General features: G+C 33.3%; 3 protein-coding genes across 11 annotated transcripts; all 3 read right to left on the reverse strand.

Moving 5' to 3' along the window:
* Positions 1-1868: 1868 nt before the first annotated feature.
* On the reverse strand, positions 1869-9825 carry ECI1 (delta(3), delta(2)-enoyl CoA isomerase 1). 8 transcript variants are annotated; one of them, XM_088802551.1, is made up of 7 exons: positions 9646-9825; positions 9515-9564; positions 9380-9443; positions 8913-9061; positions 8694-8797; positions 2372-2862; positions 1869-2237 (listed from the first exon to the last, which is right to left on the reverse strand). In XM_088802551.1, the coding sequence occupies exons 6-7, from the start codon at positions 2815-2817 to the stop codon at positions 1949-1951; spliced, it is 735 nt and encodes a 244-aa protein (XP_088658677.1). In that variant the 5' UTR covers positions 2818-2862; positions 8694-8797; positions 8913-9061; positions 9380-9443; positions 9515-9564; positions 9646-9825; the 3' UTR covers positions 1869-1948. The 8 variants fall into 8 exon arrangements, with proteins under 8 accessions (XP_088658677.1, XP_017985029.2, XP_017985030.2 ...); XM_018129540.2 differs by lacking the exon at positions 9515-9564; XM_018129541.2 differs by lacking the exons at positions 8694-8797; positions 9515-9564.
* Positions 9826-11645: 1820 nt separating this feature from the next.
* LOC18586139 (uncharacterized) lies at positions 11646-14447 on the reverse strand. 2 transcript variants are annotated; one of them, XM_007009349.3, is made up of 5 exons: positions 14287-14447; positions 13992-14134; positions 13078-13170; positions 12413-12925; positions 11646-12308 (listed from the first exon to the last, which is right to left on the reverse strand). In XM_007009349.3, the coding sequence occupies exons 2-5, from the start codon at positions 14096-14098 to the stop codon at positions 12305-12307; spliced, it is 717 nt and encodes a 238-aa protein (XP_007009411.3). In that variant the 5' UTR covers positions 14099-14134; positions 14287-14447; the 3' UTR covers positions 11646-12304. The 2 variants fall into 2 exon arrangements, with proteins under 2 accessions (XP_007009411.3, XP_017984108.2); XM_018128619.2 differs by lacking the exon at positions 11646-12308 and having other exon boundaries at positions 12337-12925.
* A 1153-nt stretch (positions 14448-15600) lies between these two features.
* Positions 15601-17715, reverse strand: LOC108663822 (actin-depolymerizing factor 2-like). The gene is made up of 3 exons (XM_018129553.2): positions 17502-17715; positions 16052-16317; positions 15601-15939 (listed from the first exon to the last, which is right to left on the reverse strand). Exons 1-3 carry the CDS (start codon positions 17502-17504, stop codon positions 15789-15791), a joined length of 420 nt encoding a protein of 139 aa, XP_017985042.1. The 5' UTR covers positions 17505-17715; the 3' UTR covers positions 15601-15788.
* Positions 17716-18382: the final 667 nt, after the last annotated feature.

The following is an 18382-nucleotide window of genomic DNA, read 5'->3' on the forward strand; positions in this document are numbered from 1 at the left end:
ACAGAACATTGTTAAATGATTAACGTCAAGCCTTAATCAGTTAAGGCAAAGTTGGGTACTATATAGAAATCAAAACAGAGAAGTCTTAATCAGTTGACACAATGCTTAACTGATTAAAAAGGGTAATGGATGCAAAGACAGAAAAGCCTTAATTAGTTAACATAAGGCATAACTAATTAAGTAGGTGTTGGAAGTTAAAGATAGAGGAGTGTTAATCAGTTAAGGAATGAGGTTAATTGGTTAGAACACAAGACTTGAAGAATCTTGAAGCGCTAAAGTCCAAATTTAAAATAAAGTTGACCGTTGAAGGGAGCTAAAATGAAGAAATTCAAATTCAAAAAATTTTAATTAGTATTTTTTTTTATAATTAGGGGAGGGGGAATTCGAATCTTACACTTTAGGTAGAGAGATCATGCACCAGTCAATAAGTCAAATACTCGAGTGCAAAAAATTTTAATTAGTTGAAGTTCATTTTAGTCAGTTAAGGATGAATGGAGTGTTGGAGTTAGATCTTAATAGATTGAAATGATTGTATAAAGTATGGATTTTAAAAAATTTCTTTTATAAAGGAAGCAAGCAATCCTATTACACAAGCGGAAACAAACATCATTCTTATTGCAAGTAACATAATCACATCTTAAAAAAAAATTAAGAATCTATTAAGTAAGAAAAAACATACATTTTATTTTGAGATTTTTATTTTTTGACACTACCATACCAATGAATGATTTTTCGATTAAACAAGTTTATCACTTATTCTTCAAGTATGCTTTCAACTTGAATTTTGAGTAGACAAGATATAGAATGCTAGACTATAAAATGACAATCGATTTTTTCTTTTTTCTTCTTAAAATTAATGGCTACTTTTTTTAAAAAAATTTAGTCAATAATAAGAGAGAAGAAGAAAGATACGGTAAAGTTTGGATAAGAAAAAGAGAAGTGAGGGTTAAATTTTTTCAAGAAAAGTACATCAATTTCTTTTCTTCTCTTTTTATTAAAACAAGATTGAAAGCTGTAGAAAGAAAGAGAAAAGAAAAGCACTGATCAAAAGAAAGAAAGAGAAAAAAACTAAAGAGGAAAAGAGAAGTTTTCGTACAGCCAAACCAAGGGAAAAGACCACAAAACCCTCAATAGAATAAAACACTACAAAAAGGCCTTTCAACTCCGAACCTAGCACCTTTTCTTCTCAATTGAATGCCACGTGTCACTCAATCAAGGCCACCATATGTCAACCAATTATCCCCATAAGCAAGAGCAAAAAGAAAGAGAAAGGAAAAGCAACGTTTGGAAGAAAGAAAGAGAGAAAAATGAAAGAGAAAAAGAGAAGAGGAAAAAAAATTTCTGGACAACGAAACTAAGAGAAAAGACCACAAAGCCCTCGACAGAATAAAAAACTACCAAAGAAGCCCTCGACAGAATAAAAAACTACAAAAAAGCCTTTCAAATCCTAACCTAGCTCCCTCCCTTCTCAATTCAGTGTCACATGTCACTCAATTAAGGGCATCATATGTCAACCAATTATCTCAATTTGAACTCACTTTTATTATATAATATAGACATAGATTTTACAAATTGTAAATATAAATTAATACCATTGCTTGGCATTTCATTCAAGGATAAAAAAGGCCAATCAACTTTTTTTTTTCTATTTTGCCAATTTTGACCCAACCATTAACTATTTTGAATTCCCAAACATTCATTTCATTAATTCATGCTTTGTTATATTATTTGCAAACATACTCTTGCTTCATTAATACACAATAATTCTTTTCACTTGTTTACATATCCAAATTTATCTTAAATCACAAAAAATTATTTTTTTCTACTTACTTATATTATAATAACCAAAATTAATAAAAGAAGAAATATGAATACAAACTTTAATTAAAATTAATCTTAAATTATGACAAATATTTCTTTAATTTCTCTAACCACATTGGAAATTATGCTACAGTTTGGAGGCTGCAATTGAGACTTTGTTCAAATCATCAGTGGTTTCATCGACGCCAAGCTGATCCAAAATCTCTTTATAAAGCTGCTTCCTATTTTCACTATAAACTTGATTGTTCCATCCTTTTTGAGTTAATTTTTCTCCCAATTCAATCGCCCCTTTCACCGTTTCCTCTGCAGAATCATACGCCGCGTCGACAATCCCCCTCTTCACTCCTTGCTCCGCCGTCAACTTCTTCGCTTTCAGCACCACCTCCCGTCGTACCACAGGGTCGCCGATCTTGCAGCTAATGATAAAGAAAAATAAAATAAAATAATATATATATATATATATATATATATATATATATATATATATATACTAATATTCATTGGAGATATACGTATAAGGGTGAAAAAAGTTTTTGAAATATAGAATCACCTTATAAGGGCCATGAACCAAGCTGGAATCTTAAGCCCGATATCCATTTCACTCATGTACAAAAACCCTCGATCTTTTCTCATAACAACATAGTCATGGCTAAAAGCCAAGATGAATCCGCCAGCACAGGCGTGGCCAGTGACGGCAGCGATGGTAGGCATAGGAAAAGAGATTAAATCGGCGACGAGTGCTCGAAGCTTGGAAGACATCAAACGGATCTTGTCTGGTGAAGAGCCAGCCCAGGCGAGATCATAGCCGTTGGAAAAGAACTTCCCTTGAGCGGTGGTGATGAGAGCCGAACAAGAGTGAGAGGTGGAGTCAGATCGAATTCGGTTCAGTGCTGAACGGATTGCATCGATTCGAGTTGGGTTTAGACGATGCTCGTCTTCTCCGGTCAAAGTTAAAATGAACAAGTTACCTTTCTTCTCTACCGTGCACATGCACATTTTTTCTTCTTCTGATTTGCTCTTTGCCAAAACCTTGTTCCGTTTCTGAATAAGGAATTGAGACATTTGTGATGAAAGAATTACAATGTTGCACTTTAAATACAAAAAAACAACATGAACTTGAAAACGAAATCAAAATAACAATATCTTTAATCACTCTTGTTTGTTTCTACTATCTTTTGAACAACATGAACTTAAAAACGAAATCAGAATAACAATATCTTTAATCACTCTTGTTTGTTTCTACTATCTTTTGAACAGTTAATACATTTCTTTTTTCAACATATTATGAAAATGATATTTTGAGAAAATTTAAAATACTTAAAAATTTCATACTCGAGATTTTGATTACATTGCACTGATTATTTGACCTAATCCAAATTCCTTTTCTTTTTTTTAATGTTTATATTTATATTTATATTTTTATTATAATTATCAATTGACTAATTGTCATTTTATATTTATATGATGTTGACGTGAAAAGTAAAAAAATCACAAATTATGTTAATATGTTATATTATCAATCTATTATAATATGTCGACATGTCAAGTGATATAAAAAAAAAAGACAAATGATGTTTTAATTAACAACAATTCCGCTTGTAAAAATTTATTTGAATTAAAATAAAAGTATAAAAATTTAGCTAAATATAATAAAAAATATAAATTTATTTAATTTTTTATAAATAATTTAAAAAAAATTTAAATATTATATCATTAATTTCCTAATATAATGACCAAAGGTGTCACGACCCACCCCTATGACCGTTACTGATGCATAAGTCATATAGGCAAGCTTACACAACATTACAAACCTTGTAAATATATTAATCTCACCAAATAAATTCTTTCCTTTATCATATACTAACAATGCTATATAACCAGAATTGCAAATTTAATTATTAAATACTAATAAAAATTCTTAACATGAGATTTAAAATAAATGTATAACAAGTCTTAAAATGTAAACCTTCAAACATTACACCATTTAAAGTTAATCAAACAGTATCCAAAAGCTTTGGCCTAAAAAAGTTTTATGAATACATCACTTTATTTAAAAACAGTAGACAACTTGACATCTAGACAACAAAGTGACCCAAGGGAAGTGCTATCAGATGCCAATTACCTATGCTTCCCCTCACCAAGGCTGCTTCAAATCTTTTGTTTAAATTAAAACTATAACCATGCCAGCATATTCACACTTCACATATTTGTGTACCTTATCAAGTATAAACATCACAAATTATAACCACATGACCTACAACTCAATTATTAGGCCCCTCAGCACACAAATATGACCATTCACACATCATATATATTCATATGGCATGTAACATAGGTGATATGGCCCTTAGTAAATCTCAATTCACCAATTCACATCAATAAGCATTGATCATATCTCAAGTCTAAACATCACAAAATATAGCCTCATGACCTATAGTTCAACTACTAGGCCCCCCAGCACACAAATATAACCATGCACACATTATATATATTCATATGGCATGTAACACAAGTGATATGGCCCTTAGTAAATCTCAAATCGCCAATTCATATCAATAAGCATTGATCATATATATATATATATATATATATTTGCTGCATATCAATTCGACACATCCTCCTCAAGACATTTAAACACTTTTCTTTTTTTTACTTATAATTCAGGTTACTAAACACCATCATTTATGAACTCATAAAGTTCAAGCATAATCACATTATTAGACTTGCAATATACAACTTAGCACATCATTCTCTAAGCTTTTCATGTTTTTTTTTTAAAAACCTTCAAATGTATACTTATGTACTAACACCTTATATCATACACATAAGTTTTTAGTGCGCCACATACTTGGCATTATCTTATTACTAGCCATATTCTTTTAACATTGTTAAGCCTTGGCCTATATACTGATAGTGTAGTAATTTATCCACATTTATTCACTTATTATCCAAATCTCACGTCAATTCTCTCCTAGCCTTCATCAAGGCTTTTCCGATGCCTTTGGCATAAGTTATTTCCATTACCACCACTTCCCATAATTGAATCTAGATTCTGAACATTTGACTTGATGCGTGTCCTAACATTGTACACTTAGATTCCAACAAGTTTCCATCAGTGATCTCTTTCATCAGTTTTATAATTTCCGAAATCCACCAAGTATACTTATGAAATACTATCTTTCTTTAATCATTGTAGTATGCTTGCAATAGCAGGCTCATGAATAAGACTCCACTAGAGCATTCCTTAACATCAATACAATTATTGAATTTCAAACTTCATACTTAGAGTGATATAACCACAAATTGGCCTTCAAAATCAAGAAGCAACTTAATCATGCAAGTATGATATTGTAATTCCATTTGAAATTAGTATTATGCTATATAAGTACCAATATCAGTATACACAAAAATCCAGCCATAATAAATTTTCAAATTGTAATAAATTCAAAGCATGCTGTGGTATTTGTAAGTAAACCAAATCATGTATTTCAAAGCATTCCATGATATTAAGGAGTTCAATGTTGCTAAAAATCCATACATAACTCTTATGTGAGGTATGCCATTCTCATGCCAAAATGTTCAAATTGCTCAATGTTACATATTTCACACCATCCCAAATCTTATTTAAAGACATAAGTGTGCCAACAACACTTAAGTACAAGTTTAAGATCATGGTAACTTCCAAAACCAGCTAAAACTCAAGGTATAAAATATGGCGTGTACAAATACTTATTATTAGTATTTAAGTCAAATCCAAACATGAATTCCAAAGCTTAAGTTAATAATCACCATGCTCCATGATAATGTCAGAAATGTCTAAGGTGTGTTCTGACTCAGGAGACCTAACTATAACGTGTGGGACTCCTCACAATCATCAACAGCAAATCCCGGGCACTACCCACATCGACCCCATAATCATAATATCATCAAAGTCTCTGAAAGTTTCACCCAAAAATATCAATATATGTTTTAATTAAAGAACTATCAATTTTAAATCATAGATTTAAGGTAAGTCGTAAAGCTTTCAATGAAGCACAGTTCACTTAAATCAAGCTGGCCATATATGCCATCTCATTAACTTCAAAAAACATGCCATAATTCTTTTGCAATATCCAAAGTCACTTAAATTTAAATCAGAATTATGCAATTTATTATTGCTCTATACGTCTTTTACACAAAAACAGCACGCAAGGAGTTCTCAAAACAATTATCAAGTGTTATAAACATTCTACAGTGGCTCTCAACATTCTATAATTTAATGCGTGACCTGGCATCAATATTCATATTTCTTCGTTAGTCAACCTATTGACCTCATCAGTAATCAAGTATATGTTTGGCCCTCCAAATAATAATATCCAACATTTATGTTAAGGCATGCTTGATCTCTAACCTAGCCTTTAGACATTAATTTATTAATCAGGGTAAACCCCCTCCATTATATGTCTGTCTATAAAGTGCATGTGATCTCACAACATGCATAACACCACCTCATGCTCTTGCCTCATGTAGGCATTAGATATTTCATAATACATAGCCGTTTAGAGCTTACCATTTCCTTACAGCCACTTGACTGATGGCCTGTTGCTTTAACCCTTCCATGCTCATCACGCATATATCCCCCAACAATTCTCATCCACAAGAATATCGTGTTATACCTCCCTTAGTACTCGGATTTACAATCCTTGAGTTAATCATGTTAACCAATGCCCACCATTGCGTTCGCAAGAACAGAAATAAAATTTTGTGCAAGAACTCAACCTTTACTTAATTAGCAAACTCATTGTTGGTCCTTACCAATCAACCCAACTTTCAAATTCACTGCCATGGGCTATAATTATTACTTCACGGGATGAATAAGCTCTAGCAAACCTATTAGTCTCGCTTCATCAGCCACGACCCTTAGTCGTAATTGTAAGTCGTTCCATTAACCTTTCGTAAGGAGCGTCCAGCTCTAAAATCTTTCTAATGGTGGCTCATGTCATCTTTCTCCAGATGAGCCTTACCAGCAATTTCACATTTCTTTACTAATGATGGGTGGCTTACTAAGACTTGGGAGTTCATGCAACCTCCTATCCATAATTCGTGTTGCAATCACGGACCACGGACAAGACTCTACACTAGTCCCAACACTCTGCTGATAAACTCAAGAATTCCTAAGACTCGATTTAAACCTAGGGCTCTAATACCAAGATTGTAACGACCCACTCCGACGATTGTTATCGGTGCATAAGTCATGTAGACAAGCCTACACAACCCAACAAGCCTTCTAAATGTATCAATCTCACCAAATATATTCTTTCCTTTATCATATACTAACAATGCTATACAACCAAAATTGCAAATTTAATTCTTAAATGCTCATAAAAATTCTTAACAAGAGATTTAAAATATATACAACATGTCTTAAAATGTAGACCTTCAAACATTACACCATTTAAAGTTAATCAAATAGTATTCAAGGGCCTCGGCTCAAAAGAGTTTTATAAATTCATCACTTTATTTAAAAATAGTAGACAACTTGACATCTAGACAGCGAAGTGACACAAGGAAGTGCCGCAAGACACCAATTACCTATGCAGCAAGCTGAAATCCCCTCATCATAGCTGCTCCCAATTAATTCTCTTATTTGCCATTGTCAACTAATTGGGGTGAGTCTTTCATACTTAGTAAGTAGACAAGAAGCGAAGCAAGCATTAAGGTAAAGCTTTTGATAAAAGCATAATGATAATATATATGTATGATGAGATAAACTATTTACAGAGTTAATAAATCATGTACAAATCAATAAAAGATGTTTGAGTTTAATTTCAAATTCATTTTTTAATCACTTGTGCAATGTAAAAATCTCATGCTCGATAAAATCATTCAACCATGACAATCTCAAGTATAGTAAACTTTCATTATGTCATGCAAACAATTAAATCACAACCATGATTTTTTTTTTCAAAGCAAGTATAATAGTAATGCCATGCTCAATTAATAAAAATATATCAATTAGGGTATCCTCAGGTAAGTCTAGTATAACCCTTAGGCTCTCTCTCTCATATCAATAACATCACCACCTAATCGAGGGACTCCTCACGAACCAAATATCAAATCGGGGCTTTAGGTCTCCCTTTACCTACTCGTGAGAACTCCCCACAGCACCAAATATGAGCTGAGGCTTCAAGTTTCCTTTACCTACTTGTGGGAACTCTCTACGTCACCAAATATCAGTTAGGGCTTCAAGTCCCTCTTTATTATCAAATATCAATCATCAATAATCGCTCCTTTGTGCACAAAGACCACACAAATCTGGTGTGGTAACAAGACCTAGGTTTACCCAAGAAAATAATCCAATGGAATTTCAAATGCGTATAATCCTTTCAATCATAAGCTTAGAAGGCATGTATGCATGTTTAAATCATGAAAGCCGTGAGCGATATATAACCAAGTTCATCATAAAATCAGTTAACATTAAAATAGCAAGTTCACGTACGAAAATCAATGAGCATGGCATAGTTAAAATATTTCACTCAAGCATCATAAAAATTGCCACCAAGGCAGATTAGAAAACTCATTAATAGCCACTCTAGGGCCTTCAAACGAGAGAGTGTAATACATACAATTTTGAATGCCTCAAAACATAATAAAATCTCATCATATTTCAAGGACTTGTTTCCCATTTGTGAAGCAACCTAATAGTTTTAATATGCCCACAAAAACAAAAGATAAAAACAGCTTTAGTGATCATCCTTAGTCACTAATTGCTCATGCAACCCAAGTTCATTCAAATACCAGTATCTCACTCAACACAATAGAATAATTTCTAATAGTGGGCATATCTAGTAAACTTGATATGATCGTGCTCGATATTCAATAGTAATTCTCACCTCAATTGGTGGTAATTCTCACCAATAATACTGACCGCTCCTTTAACTTTATGTAATTTCACCAAAAAAAATTTCAGCAAGCTTTTAAAGTCTCCTACTTGAATCTGTATATTCAAATATCCAATACTCTAGCTCAATTTCCAAACGATTTATACTAATTTGTATTTAACATTTCAACATTGCACTTATATTCCACATATCCATACCTAAATCACTCACCGTTGACAGTTCCAATTTGGCTCAAACAAGCCTTTATTTCTAGACTTCTAATAACTTTTCAGCAGCTTAATTCTCTTCCTTGTCCAACTCTCTTTTTAAGGTTTCAATTCATCTTCTCAACAATCCTCCAAAAGTTTTCTAGGCCGAATCTGCATATTAATTCACACAACATTCAAGCTTAATTTCAATAATTTCTTACTAGCTTCTAACTAGCATTTCAACATTGAAACTACACACCAATTAACTATATTCATTTTCCTTACCTCCAAGAACCCAATAACTCCACCGGAAACCTCTAATTCAAGACATTAAATTCAAATTTCCAGCAAGCTCATCTTTTTCTTTAGCAACTTCTTTGCAATAATTATTATAATACAATTTGTTAATCTCAAGCTCATCTAAAAATTCTCTTTCAACCAGCAACAAAATATAGTAAAGAGTTAATAATTAAAGCCCAAGTCTCTTACCTTTACGGCTTAACCCCACCTTAACCACAATCTCCAGCAAGCTTTCAACCCGAGGCACCAATGGCTATCACAAACAATTTGAAAACTTTTAACCGATTAATTTTAATATAATGTCTAAAACTAATAATTTCTTACTTCTTCAGCAAATTTCCCAACCCCAAGATTCCATTGTGGAGCTTATAATCCTTCAAAGATGGTTTGATAAGCACTGGTTACGAAAATCCAAGTTACATTAGCTTGAACTTTAAAATTGAGGAGACGCTTACCTCTTTTCCCTTCTCTTTCAATTTCGTTTTTCAGCCCTTTCCCCAACTACAAGGCAGTATTGGGAGCTCAAAATTCTTGAATATTTGTTTGGGAGTGATCGGGTTTCACAGGGAGAAAAGGGCAGATCCTGATAGTTGGAAGTAATGGGCGCAGTCTCCAGTCAAAAGTGTTTTCCAATCTGATTTTTTCAATCTAATTAATTAATTTTTTATCACCTGAGGCCCACGTGTTTCCCCGACTTGCACGCATCGTTGACGTTGCATGCATTATAAGGCCCTGTAGTGGCGGGCCATACGTGGCATGGTTTTGTTGGTTCTTGTATTTCATTTACTTATTACACTAGTCATTATATAATATATATACATATTAAATTTTTTTTCACAAATATTATATTTTATTTTTCAGGTACATATAAATTTTCTTATGTGTCATCTATTCACCACTTGAATTTCAAATTCTTTTATATTTTTAATATTGCAATTTTACTTACAACTAGTAAATTATATATATATATATATATATATATATATTCATGTATACACTTTTGTAATTCTTATCCCTATTTGCATATATATTCGGCAAACAATATGGCATTAGTGTGGAAGAAATACAAATAAATAAATAACTAAATATGTTGGATTAATTGCTCATTAGTCTTCTAACTTTTCATTATTTATGATTTAGTCCCTCAACTCTTTTTTCGACCACCACCCTAAAAATTTTCCTATGCTAAAATTCTTCAATTTATAAATATCTCATTCTCCCACTTAGGTCGAACCTATCTCTTCAAAATCAGTTTTTAATATTTTATTTATTTATTCTATTTCTATTGTTATTTTAATATTAAAATATTATTTTTAGTTTGCACATTCTCATTCAATCTCCTATGCTTTCCCATATCATCAATTATCACAATTTTTTTTTTTAAATTTCTAATATCGTTCTAGTTTAATCAACATCCCAAGGGACGAAATGTTACAAAAAATAATTTTTTAAAAAATAAAATTGTCAAGCATAAAAATTAGATGATATTTATTCAAAAAGAAAACCATTTAAGTTTGATTTCGCTTTTGTTACTTTTTTTAAGAAAAATTGAAGCTTAAAATTAATTTTTTTAACCTTTTATATGTGCCAAAAGAAAAAAATGGATAAAAATTTAAATTTTGAGTATTTTTTTTTGCATTAAAATATATAATTACAAAGTGAGAATTTTTTAGTAAAGAACAAAAGAACTTTTCTTGCCAATGTTTTGGTAGCAATCAACTTTGCCGTGTATAGTTTGTCCACAAACACTAAAGTCAAAAGCATTTTATCTTTTTAAGCAGTGGTTGATACTTTGATTAGTATTTTGGATGCTTTTCCTTTTGAATTTTTATTTTTTTAATTTTTTGAATAGGATTTTTCCTTTTGAATTTTTAATGTAGGATTTCACATCAAAGGGTGACGTTAGGATCAATGCAAACATTTGGATAAATCAATTATATTATATATAATAATTTTTTAAAGTTAACCTTTATCAATGGAGCTAAGGTCGTGATACACGCCACCTTTCAATTTTAAATTTTTTTAATTGTTATATATTAAACTTTATATATATAATATAATTATTTTTATAATTATTCTTTTAGTCCACGCTTATACAATATCAAATGGTTAATGCATTTAATAAATTTAATGGAAGGGACTTGATGGTGTTAATGATTGATGTAAAGCTAATCAATTTTGAAAGCATATGAACACAATTTATACGAATTATAATAGAGATATTAAATTCAATGCTTTGATAATACATAGACGAAATTTATTATTTAAACACTATTATAAGGTTTAAGTTTTCGTAATAAAATTGTTTTCTTATTCTAAAATTATTATTCCCTTTATCATTATTATGTTGTCTTGGTTGAGTTATTGCAGAATTTAAAGACTCAAAAAGAAAGAAAGAAAGAAAGAAAGATAAATACGTGAAAATTGTGTCTTAAAATGTTTGTTTAGTGAACCATGATTAGAATAAAAAAATTAAAATTAAAAAAAAAAAACTTTAAAGAGTGGCTCAATGCCAACATGAACCCAGCAGCCAAGCATGGCCCGTGACAGCAGCAACGGTAGGCATGGGAAAGGAGAGGAGTTCAGTCATCAGAGCGTCGAACCCGAATGACATGAGACGAAGTTGGTCGGGGAGGAACGTGCCCATGCAAGATCATAGCCAGGGGAAAAGAACTAGCCTTGAGTTATAGTAATGAGAGCTGAGGAAGAGTGAGAGCTAGGGTCAGCCAAGACTTGGCTCAGGGCTGACCTCATAGCATCGATCAGTGTAGGGTTTAGACGGTGCTGCCGTGCTGGTCTTCTCCTGCTTCTCCAAGGTGCACATTTCTTAGTCTCTTAATTAAGATTTCTTGCCTTCTTCCTCTTTTCCATATAGGCATTAGGAGAGAAAAAGTCATAAATGAATCAAAGAATGTGCTGACTGTTAAATTATTTTATCGTATCAGATTTATAATATAATTTGTCGCCTTGATGGGCCATCATACCTTCCACTGTTTCTTTGTAAATTCTGTTAGAATTATACTAGATATTGATTTCTTGGAGCCGCCTTGATGGGTAAAACCCTGTTTCTTTTCAACTTTTAGATAGAACATGGGCTAGAACAGCAATGGGGCATTACCTGAATAATAAATCAATTCAGAATCAAATTGTAACACGTCAAACCAAGGTATGCTAAAAAGTGAATCCTATCAAAACCATCGGTTAGTTAATAGTAGTTAATACCTACGTACACCAAGACAGTCATACATCCTGGCTGAAGGGCACTCATAATGAAGATGACCTCTCCCATGACAGTTATTGCATATGACAATGGACACACAGTCACGGCTGATATGGCCTGGCTGGCCACAGTTGCGGCAAATAATGTTTTGGAAAGGGCTTCCCATGTCTGATGACAAACTTGACTTAGTACAGTGTCGGGCTACATGACCTGATATATTGCAAATGTTGCAAACTGGCTCATAAAGGCAGTCCCGAGCAAGGTGACCGGTTTTACGACAGTTGTTGCAAGCCTTCTCGTTAGTACAGTCAGCAGCGATGTGGCCTTGCTTGTAGCAGTTGTTGCAGAGTCTTGCATCATGAGCAGGAAGTCCGGGATTTATGCAATCACGAGCTAAGTGACCCACATTGCCACACATATGGCAAACGGGCTCATTGGGACATTGGTTGGCAAGATGCCCTGGCTCCTTACAGTTCCAACACATAGTGGTTGAGTTGCATTCAGCAGCGACGTGACTACAACAACATAAGGAAAAGAAGCAAACAGATCAAAACTGACAATCACGGTTCAAGAAATGAGCTAAAACTTAACATGGAAGGTTATACCATTTTCTTTTTGGCTAAGTGAAAGGTTCTACATTAATTAAATGAGGATGAATTCATCTCACCCAGGAAGCCTGCAGTTGTTGCACACAGTCATATTTGGACATTCCCTTGCAAAATGTCCAGGTCGCTTACACTTATTGCACAAATAATCTTGCCTGAGAAACAAAACCAGGGTTATCAAAGACAAAAGAAAAACTTATAAGCATGCAGAAATAAACTGTCTGACAAGGGTTAGACAATGAGAAAAGCTGCAAATATTAGCCCAACCTGAGTCTCAAAAGTTTGAGCCATAAATTTTACAATAGTAAAAATGAATTGGTCTGTTTTGCAGAACAATTCAATTGATATCATCTTTAAATACTAGAATCCACCCATTTGGATAGTACCCTTTACTAGCTTGGGACTTACACCAGAGGTGAGAATACAAACGAACTAGAAACAGGGAAAACCCCGCTCCCCTGCAGCACGAATATCACATAAACAAGGTGCTCACAGTGAAATTATTTGCAGTGAAGAACTAGATAAAGTAAGAAAATTTGCAGTTTCGAGATCACTTCTCAGTAAACATCATACAACCATTATCTCTTAAAATCACTCTGTCAAATCTTTGCTTTCTCACAATGACCTGTCTTTTCCAATTGACGAATTCTTATGCATCACAGCAACAACCCCAAAGTGTTCAGCCAAGTTTAGACAGTCATCCAACTTAGGGTTCTTATTGCGGGTACCCTTCACCATCAAAACAAAGAGATCCTTGACTAAATCCTTAACCCACCAAGCAGAAATGGCTGCAGAAACCCATTTAATCTCATATCAGAGCCGATACTTTCAGCAATACCTTGCCCCGATCCTTGCATTTCAAATCCTCAACAGCTTCTTTTACCATCTTGCCTCAAAATTATGCCTAACCTAACAAATTATGGTGAAACAATAGATTCTAAATAACCTTAAAACAATCGAAAAGGTAATTTCATACCGATGATTCCGACGGTCCCTGGAGTGAGGTGCGTCACGGTAGGAGACACGTTCGATGCTTCGGAACCTCTTGCCATGTGGCGGGCTCCTGCTTCTATTCAAACTCATTTCTTCGAACAGATTATAGAATAAAACCACCAGACTCTGGAAAAAGAACACGACGGAATTAACGTAAATTCAGATCATAAGAACAAAATGAATCCAATGTACCAAACAACAAGAAAAGGAAAAGGGCAAGACTTTATATACGTATGTATACGTATATGTATACGTATATATGGAGGAGTTTAATTTACCTGGGAAATTGAGATGTTCGAGTTTTGGGATTTCGTCAACGTTTGGAACTGTGTTGTTTTAAGGTGGAAAGAGCACGTAGCTCGAATTTTGAAAACGGCATCGTGCGTTTTTTGTTCTCGGTTTATGTTTAGGTGACGAGTAGCTCACCAGAGGGAGTTCATGGGTTAGAGTAGCATGGGCCAATGGTAAAAATCAAAGATAATTGTAATAAAAAAAATGAAAAAGAGCATGGTTTTTTAAGATTTTTTTTAAAAAAAATATTTTTTGAGTTTTTAATCCAGATGAAGGTATTATATCCTTAAAATTATTGATCTCTGCATGAATCTCGTATTCATTTTATTATGTAAACTCTACTTACATCTTTCATGGGTTTCAATTTATTTTGTATAACATTTGGTTTTTTCTTCACTCTTTTTCTAATTAATTCTTTGTGGATAAATCTTGTTCTCACAAAATTACATTGTTCATTTTTCTTAATAAAATTGTCAAAATATCTTTAAATTTAGACAAATATGTAAAATTTTGAATTATGAATATTTTAATAATTTCATTAAATAAAATTAATACTATAATCTTTTTGTGAATTAAAACCGTTAAAAATGTAGGTAAAATTTACGCAATTTTATTTTAACGAGTGAATAAATTTAAATTCATAACTTATTTTTATTGAGAAACCAAAAAAAGATTGTTGCATGAGAATTTTGCTTATTTTTTTAATAAATAATATCTCACAAAACATTTTCCACTTTTAAACTTTTCATTTCTAGGAAAGAATAATTCCACTTCTAAAAAATATGTTACGATTGCAATTCCTCAATGGAAATCACATCCCATTAGATTTTTCAGGACTCTCCATTTGAAGCTTTGAAGAAAGGATAAAATTTAGGACCCAAGAAAGATCTTTATTTCCTTGGACTGACCCAAAAGCCAACAAGCTTTCATATGAATTTAAAAGGAAAAAAAAAAAAGAAACTATTGTTAGGCATTTATCATCACCAATATATGACATCAGGCTAATAGTCTTTCTTTGGTGGCAAAGAACAATCAAAGAATACCCCTTTCATAAGAAACATTGCCTAACCTTTCCCTTCATCGTTTCAAGGCCACAAATCAGTTTGTTTTGTTCAAATGCAAGTCATAGGAGAATTATTGCACCAACAAAAAGTACTATATAATTGCTGATGTAAAATCTCTCTAATGAAGAGAGAGAAAACAGTACTATACACAATCCAACATAAAGAAAGAAGGCATGCAATATTCAAACTGCAATGAGATTGGTACCCCACAAGCCATCCTATATGAGTCAGTAAATATCACACCAAAGGGGTACTGACCCCATATGAATCCATAGATATAACAAATCAAGACAAGGACTGAAGAGTATGAACTCAGGAACAACAACCCAATATCAAAAGCAAGTTCTAAGTTCCAAATTTGCTATAGACATTACATTTAAGTGAACCAGATGGTATGAACTTCCATTGCAAAGTAGGTGATGCATTTAAGTGGTGCGGCTCTTTATGACATCAAGACCCATCTCAGTAGGATCGGTAGCTTGCAACTCTACCTGGATACCGTCCAATTCCCTCTTGAACCTGTCCTTGGAGCTGGCATAGATCATCTTGCTTCTTACCTTTGATGTATCAGGAGACCTTCACGATAAATGTTAACAGATGAGTGAAACAATTCAGCAGAGATCCATGAACGGCAAGATTGAACAGAACAGGCCAAAATCATTACAAATGCATTAACACTTCATGTTACCAGGCAATGAAAATAATTCTGCTCTTCTGACAGTTTTCTTCGGTCACAAAATCGAAGTCATAGACAGCATATCGACACTCATCAGCTGGAAGGCTAGCAGTGAAAGCCTCGTAGCTATCAGTAGGTTCACCAAGCTTTTCAACAACAACTTGCTTCTGCTTTTCCTCAATCTTGAAAACAATGAAGCGATAAGTCCTTTTAGCCTTCAGCTCTAAAAACTTCAGCTTGCAATCATCATCCACAGCCATTCCTGAAGCCGCGTTTGCCTGCAAATCATGCACAACCATCTCAACAAGTATCATGCATCAACCGAGTGAACTAAGAAAACATACTGCATATTGCCAGCGGACCACTGAATCCTCAAAAACGATACAAGCTCGAAAATCATTAAGAATCTACCTGGGGCTATTGTACCAATGAGAATCCTTACTAAGCATATTTAATGAAAACACAAATACATATTTTGGCACAAAAATAATGCCTTTCAATTTAATTCATTGTTAAGAGAGGGTGTAACTTGTAAGCGAATGCACTTTCCCAATAGCTTAACAACTGGATACATCACCCACCAAAAGGAAAAGATTCTCAGACTGTAGAGTTTACACCCACTTCTTCAACTGGAAAGGCCCATTTTCATATTTATCCCACTTTATCAAACAATTAAACAAATTGAAGAATGAAAGCATTAACAACCAGATAATGCTAAAAAGTTCAAAATAACCTTCCATCCCTCAAGACCAATTCCCACCAGACACAACCCATTAACATTACCAAGTTCATGAATTTATTCCTTTTATTCTGAATTGCTTTGCCTCAAGTGCCTACATTATTCCTTCCATTTTCTCAAGCTCATCATTCACATATCCTCTATTTTTTTGGGATAATTAAAATTTCCCCTAATCCTAACTGTAGTCAATAAATTCAAATAGGACTTTTTTTTAGCGAATTAGTCCCAATTAGAATCAACAGCCTAATATCGACCACGTTTTGATGCCATTATCATGGAAAGGTAGATGGGCCTAAAAAAAATTAAAATAACTTTCATGTGCCATAAAATTTACACCTTTCAAAATAAAATAAAATTCCCTAAAATTTGAAATAAAAATATATTAATTTCTATATAAAATAAATAAAACTGCGAAATGAAGTAAACCGCAGGAGGATAACAAAATCAACGCTTGAAAATCAGACACGCAATCACAATCGACGAAACGGTCAGATGTGAAGTTCGAATCGAACATTGAAATCAGATCGGGGGAACTAAACAGGACCTAATCAAACCCTAAATTGGAGTAGTGTTGCACCTAATTTTATGGGGGTGGGGGAACAAATTCTTCAGATCGAAAATTAAAAAAAATTGTATCAAATAAAAATAAAAAAGAAATTCAAATTTGAATGTTTAGAGGTTAGGAGATAGAGAGAGTGGAGTAAACAGGAGATGAGTGTTTACCATTGTTTCCCGAGAAAGCGAAGAAAAGAGCGAGAAAAGGCCGAGAAAATCTAGGGCTTCTTCAGAAAAAAAGAGAGAGCGAAAGGGAAGGAGAAATGTGTAGATAAATTTTTTTTCTCTATTTTTTGGGTTGGCGATGACTGCCTGAAAATGCCCACCCAGTCTTTTACTTTTATTGTTCTTTTTTCTCCTTTTTTCCTTGCTTTCACGTTTTTCCTTTAGGTGCGTGTGGAGTGAATTAGACTATGGTCACTGTGACGGTTCCAGGGAGACGGCTTACATGCTGCCACGTATAATTTTGTGTGGGCAAGCGTGCCATGTTGTGGCACGGTGACGGTATATTTTTTCAGATAAGAAGGTTTGACGTTACAATGCGGTGTCGTATGAGCTTTAAACCAACGAAGGACCACGGTCCCCTGAGCATGTCGTGAATTTCCAGTCGACACAATTGAATTATTTAAATATTCACATCATTTCACTTGTGAAATGTTTTTTATAAGATAAAAACTGTTAACGAGATCGAAGCAAGTAATATCTTATAAGTTAATCTATCCTGTGATCATGACAGTCGGTTCACAATTATTATATTAAATAATAAATTTCATATTAATTATATATTAATGTATTTTTATAAATAAATTAGTGTGAATCCTGATACAATACTTTGACATTTTTCGACAAACTGTTAAAAGACATTACCAATTGTTCACCATCATAATAGCAATTCCATAGCAACCCAAACAATTTTAATTCCATCAAAATCCCGTTGTTAGTTTTGAAGGAAATATTCAGGATCTAAGTATTCCATCAGGACTAGTACTTGGATAATAAGCTGACAAGCCACCCGTTGAACCAGAGGCCTCTGGTCGGAATTTGATCTG

The sequence above is a fragment of the Theobroma cacao genome, chromosome 10 (genome assembly GCF_053813885.1).
Source record: "Theobroma cacao isolate CCN51 chromosome 10, ASM5381388v1, whole genome shotgun sequence".
NCBI classification, from domain to species: Eukaryota; Viridiplantae; Streptophyta; class Magnoliopsida; order Malvales; family Malvaceae; genus Theobroma; species Theobroma cacao.

Excerpts from the sequence above, each read along its gene's own strand:
- LOC18586139 (XM_018128619.2), bottom strand. The coding sequence starts at position 14,098 with ATGAGTTTGAATAGAAGCAGGAGCCCGCCACATGGCAAGAGGTTCCGA. Across the intron at positions 13,171-13,991 it reads AGGGACCGTCGGAATCATCG|GCAAGATTATTTGTGCAATA; the intron begins GTATGAAATTAC and ends TTTGTTTCTCAG. Across the intron at positions 12,926-13,077 it reads AACAACTGCAGGCTTCCTGG|TCACGTCGCTGCTGAATGCA; the intron begins GTGAGATGAATT and ends ATGTTGTTGTAG.
- LOC108663822 (XM_018129553.2), bottom strand. Across the intron at positions 15,940-16,051 it reads AGAATTATTTTCATTGCCTG|GTCTCCTGATACATCAAAGG; the intron begins GTAACATGAAGT and ends TTTATCGTGAAG.
- ECI1 (XM_007009346.3), bottom strand. The coding sequence starts at position 2,817 with ATGTGCATGTGCACGGTAGAGAAGAAAGGTAACTTGTTCATTTTAACT. Across the intron at positions 2,238-2,371 it reads TGGTTCATGGCCCTTATAAG|CTGCAAGATCGGCGACCCTG; the intron begins GTGATTCTATAT and ends CTTTATCATTAG.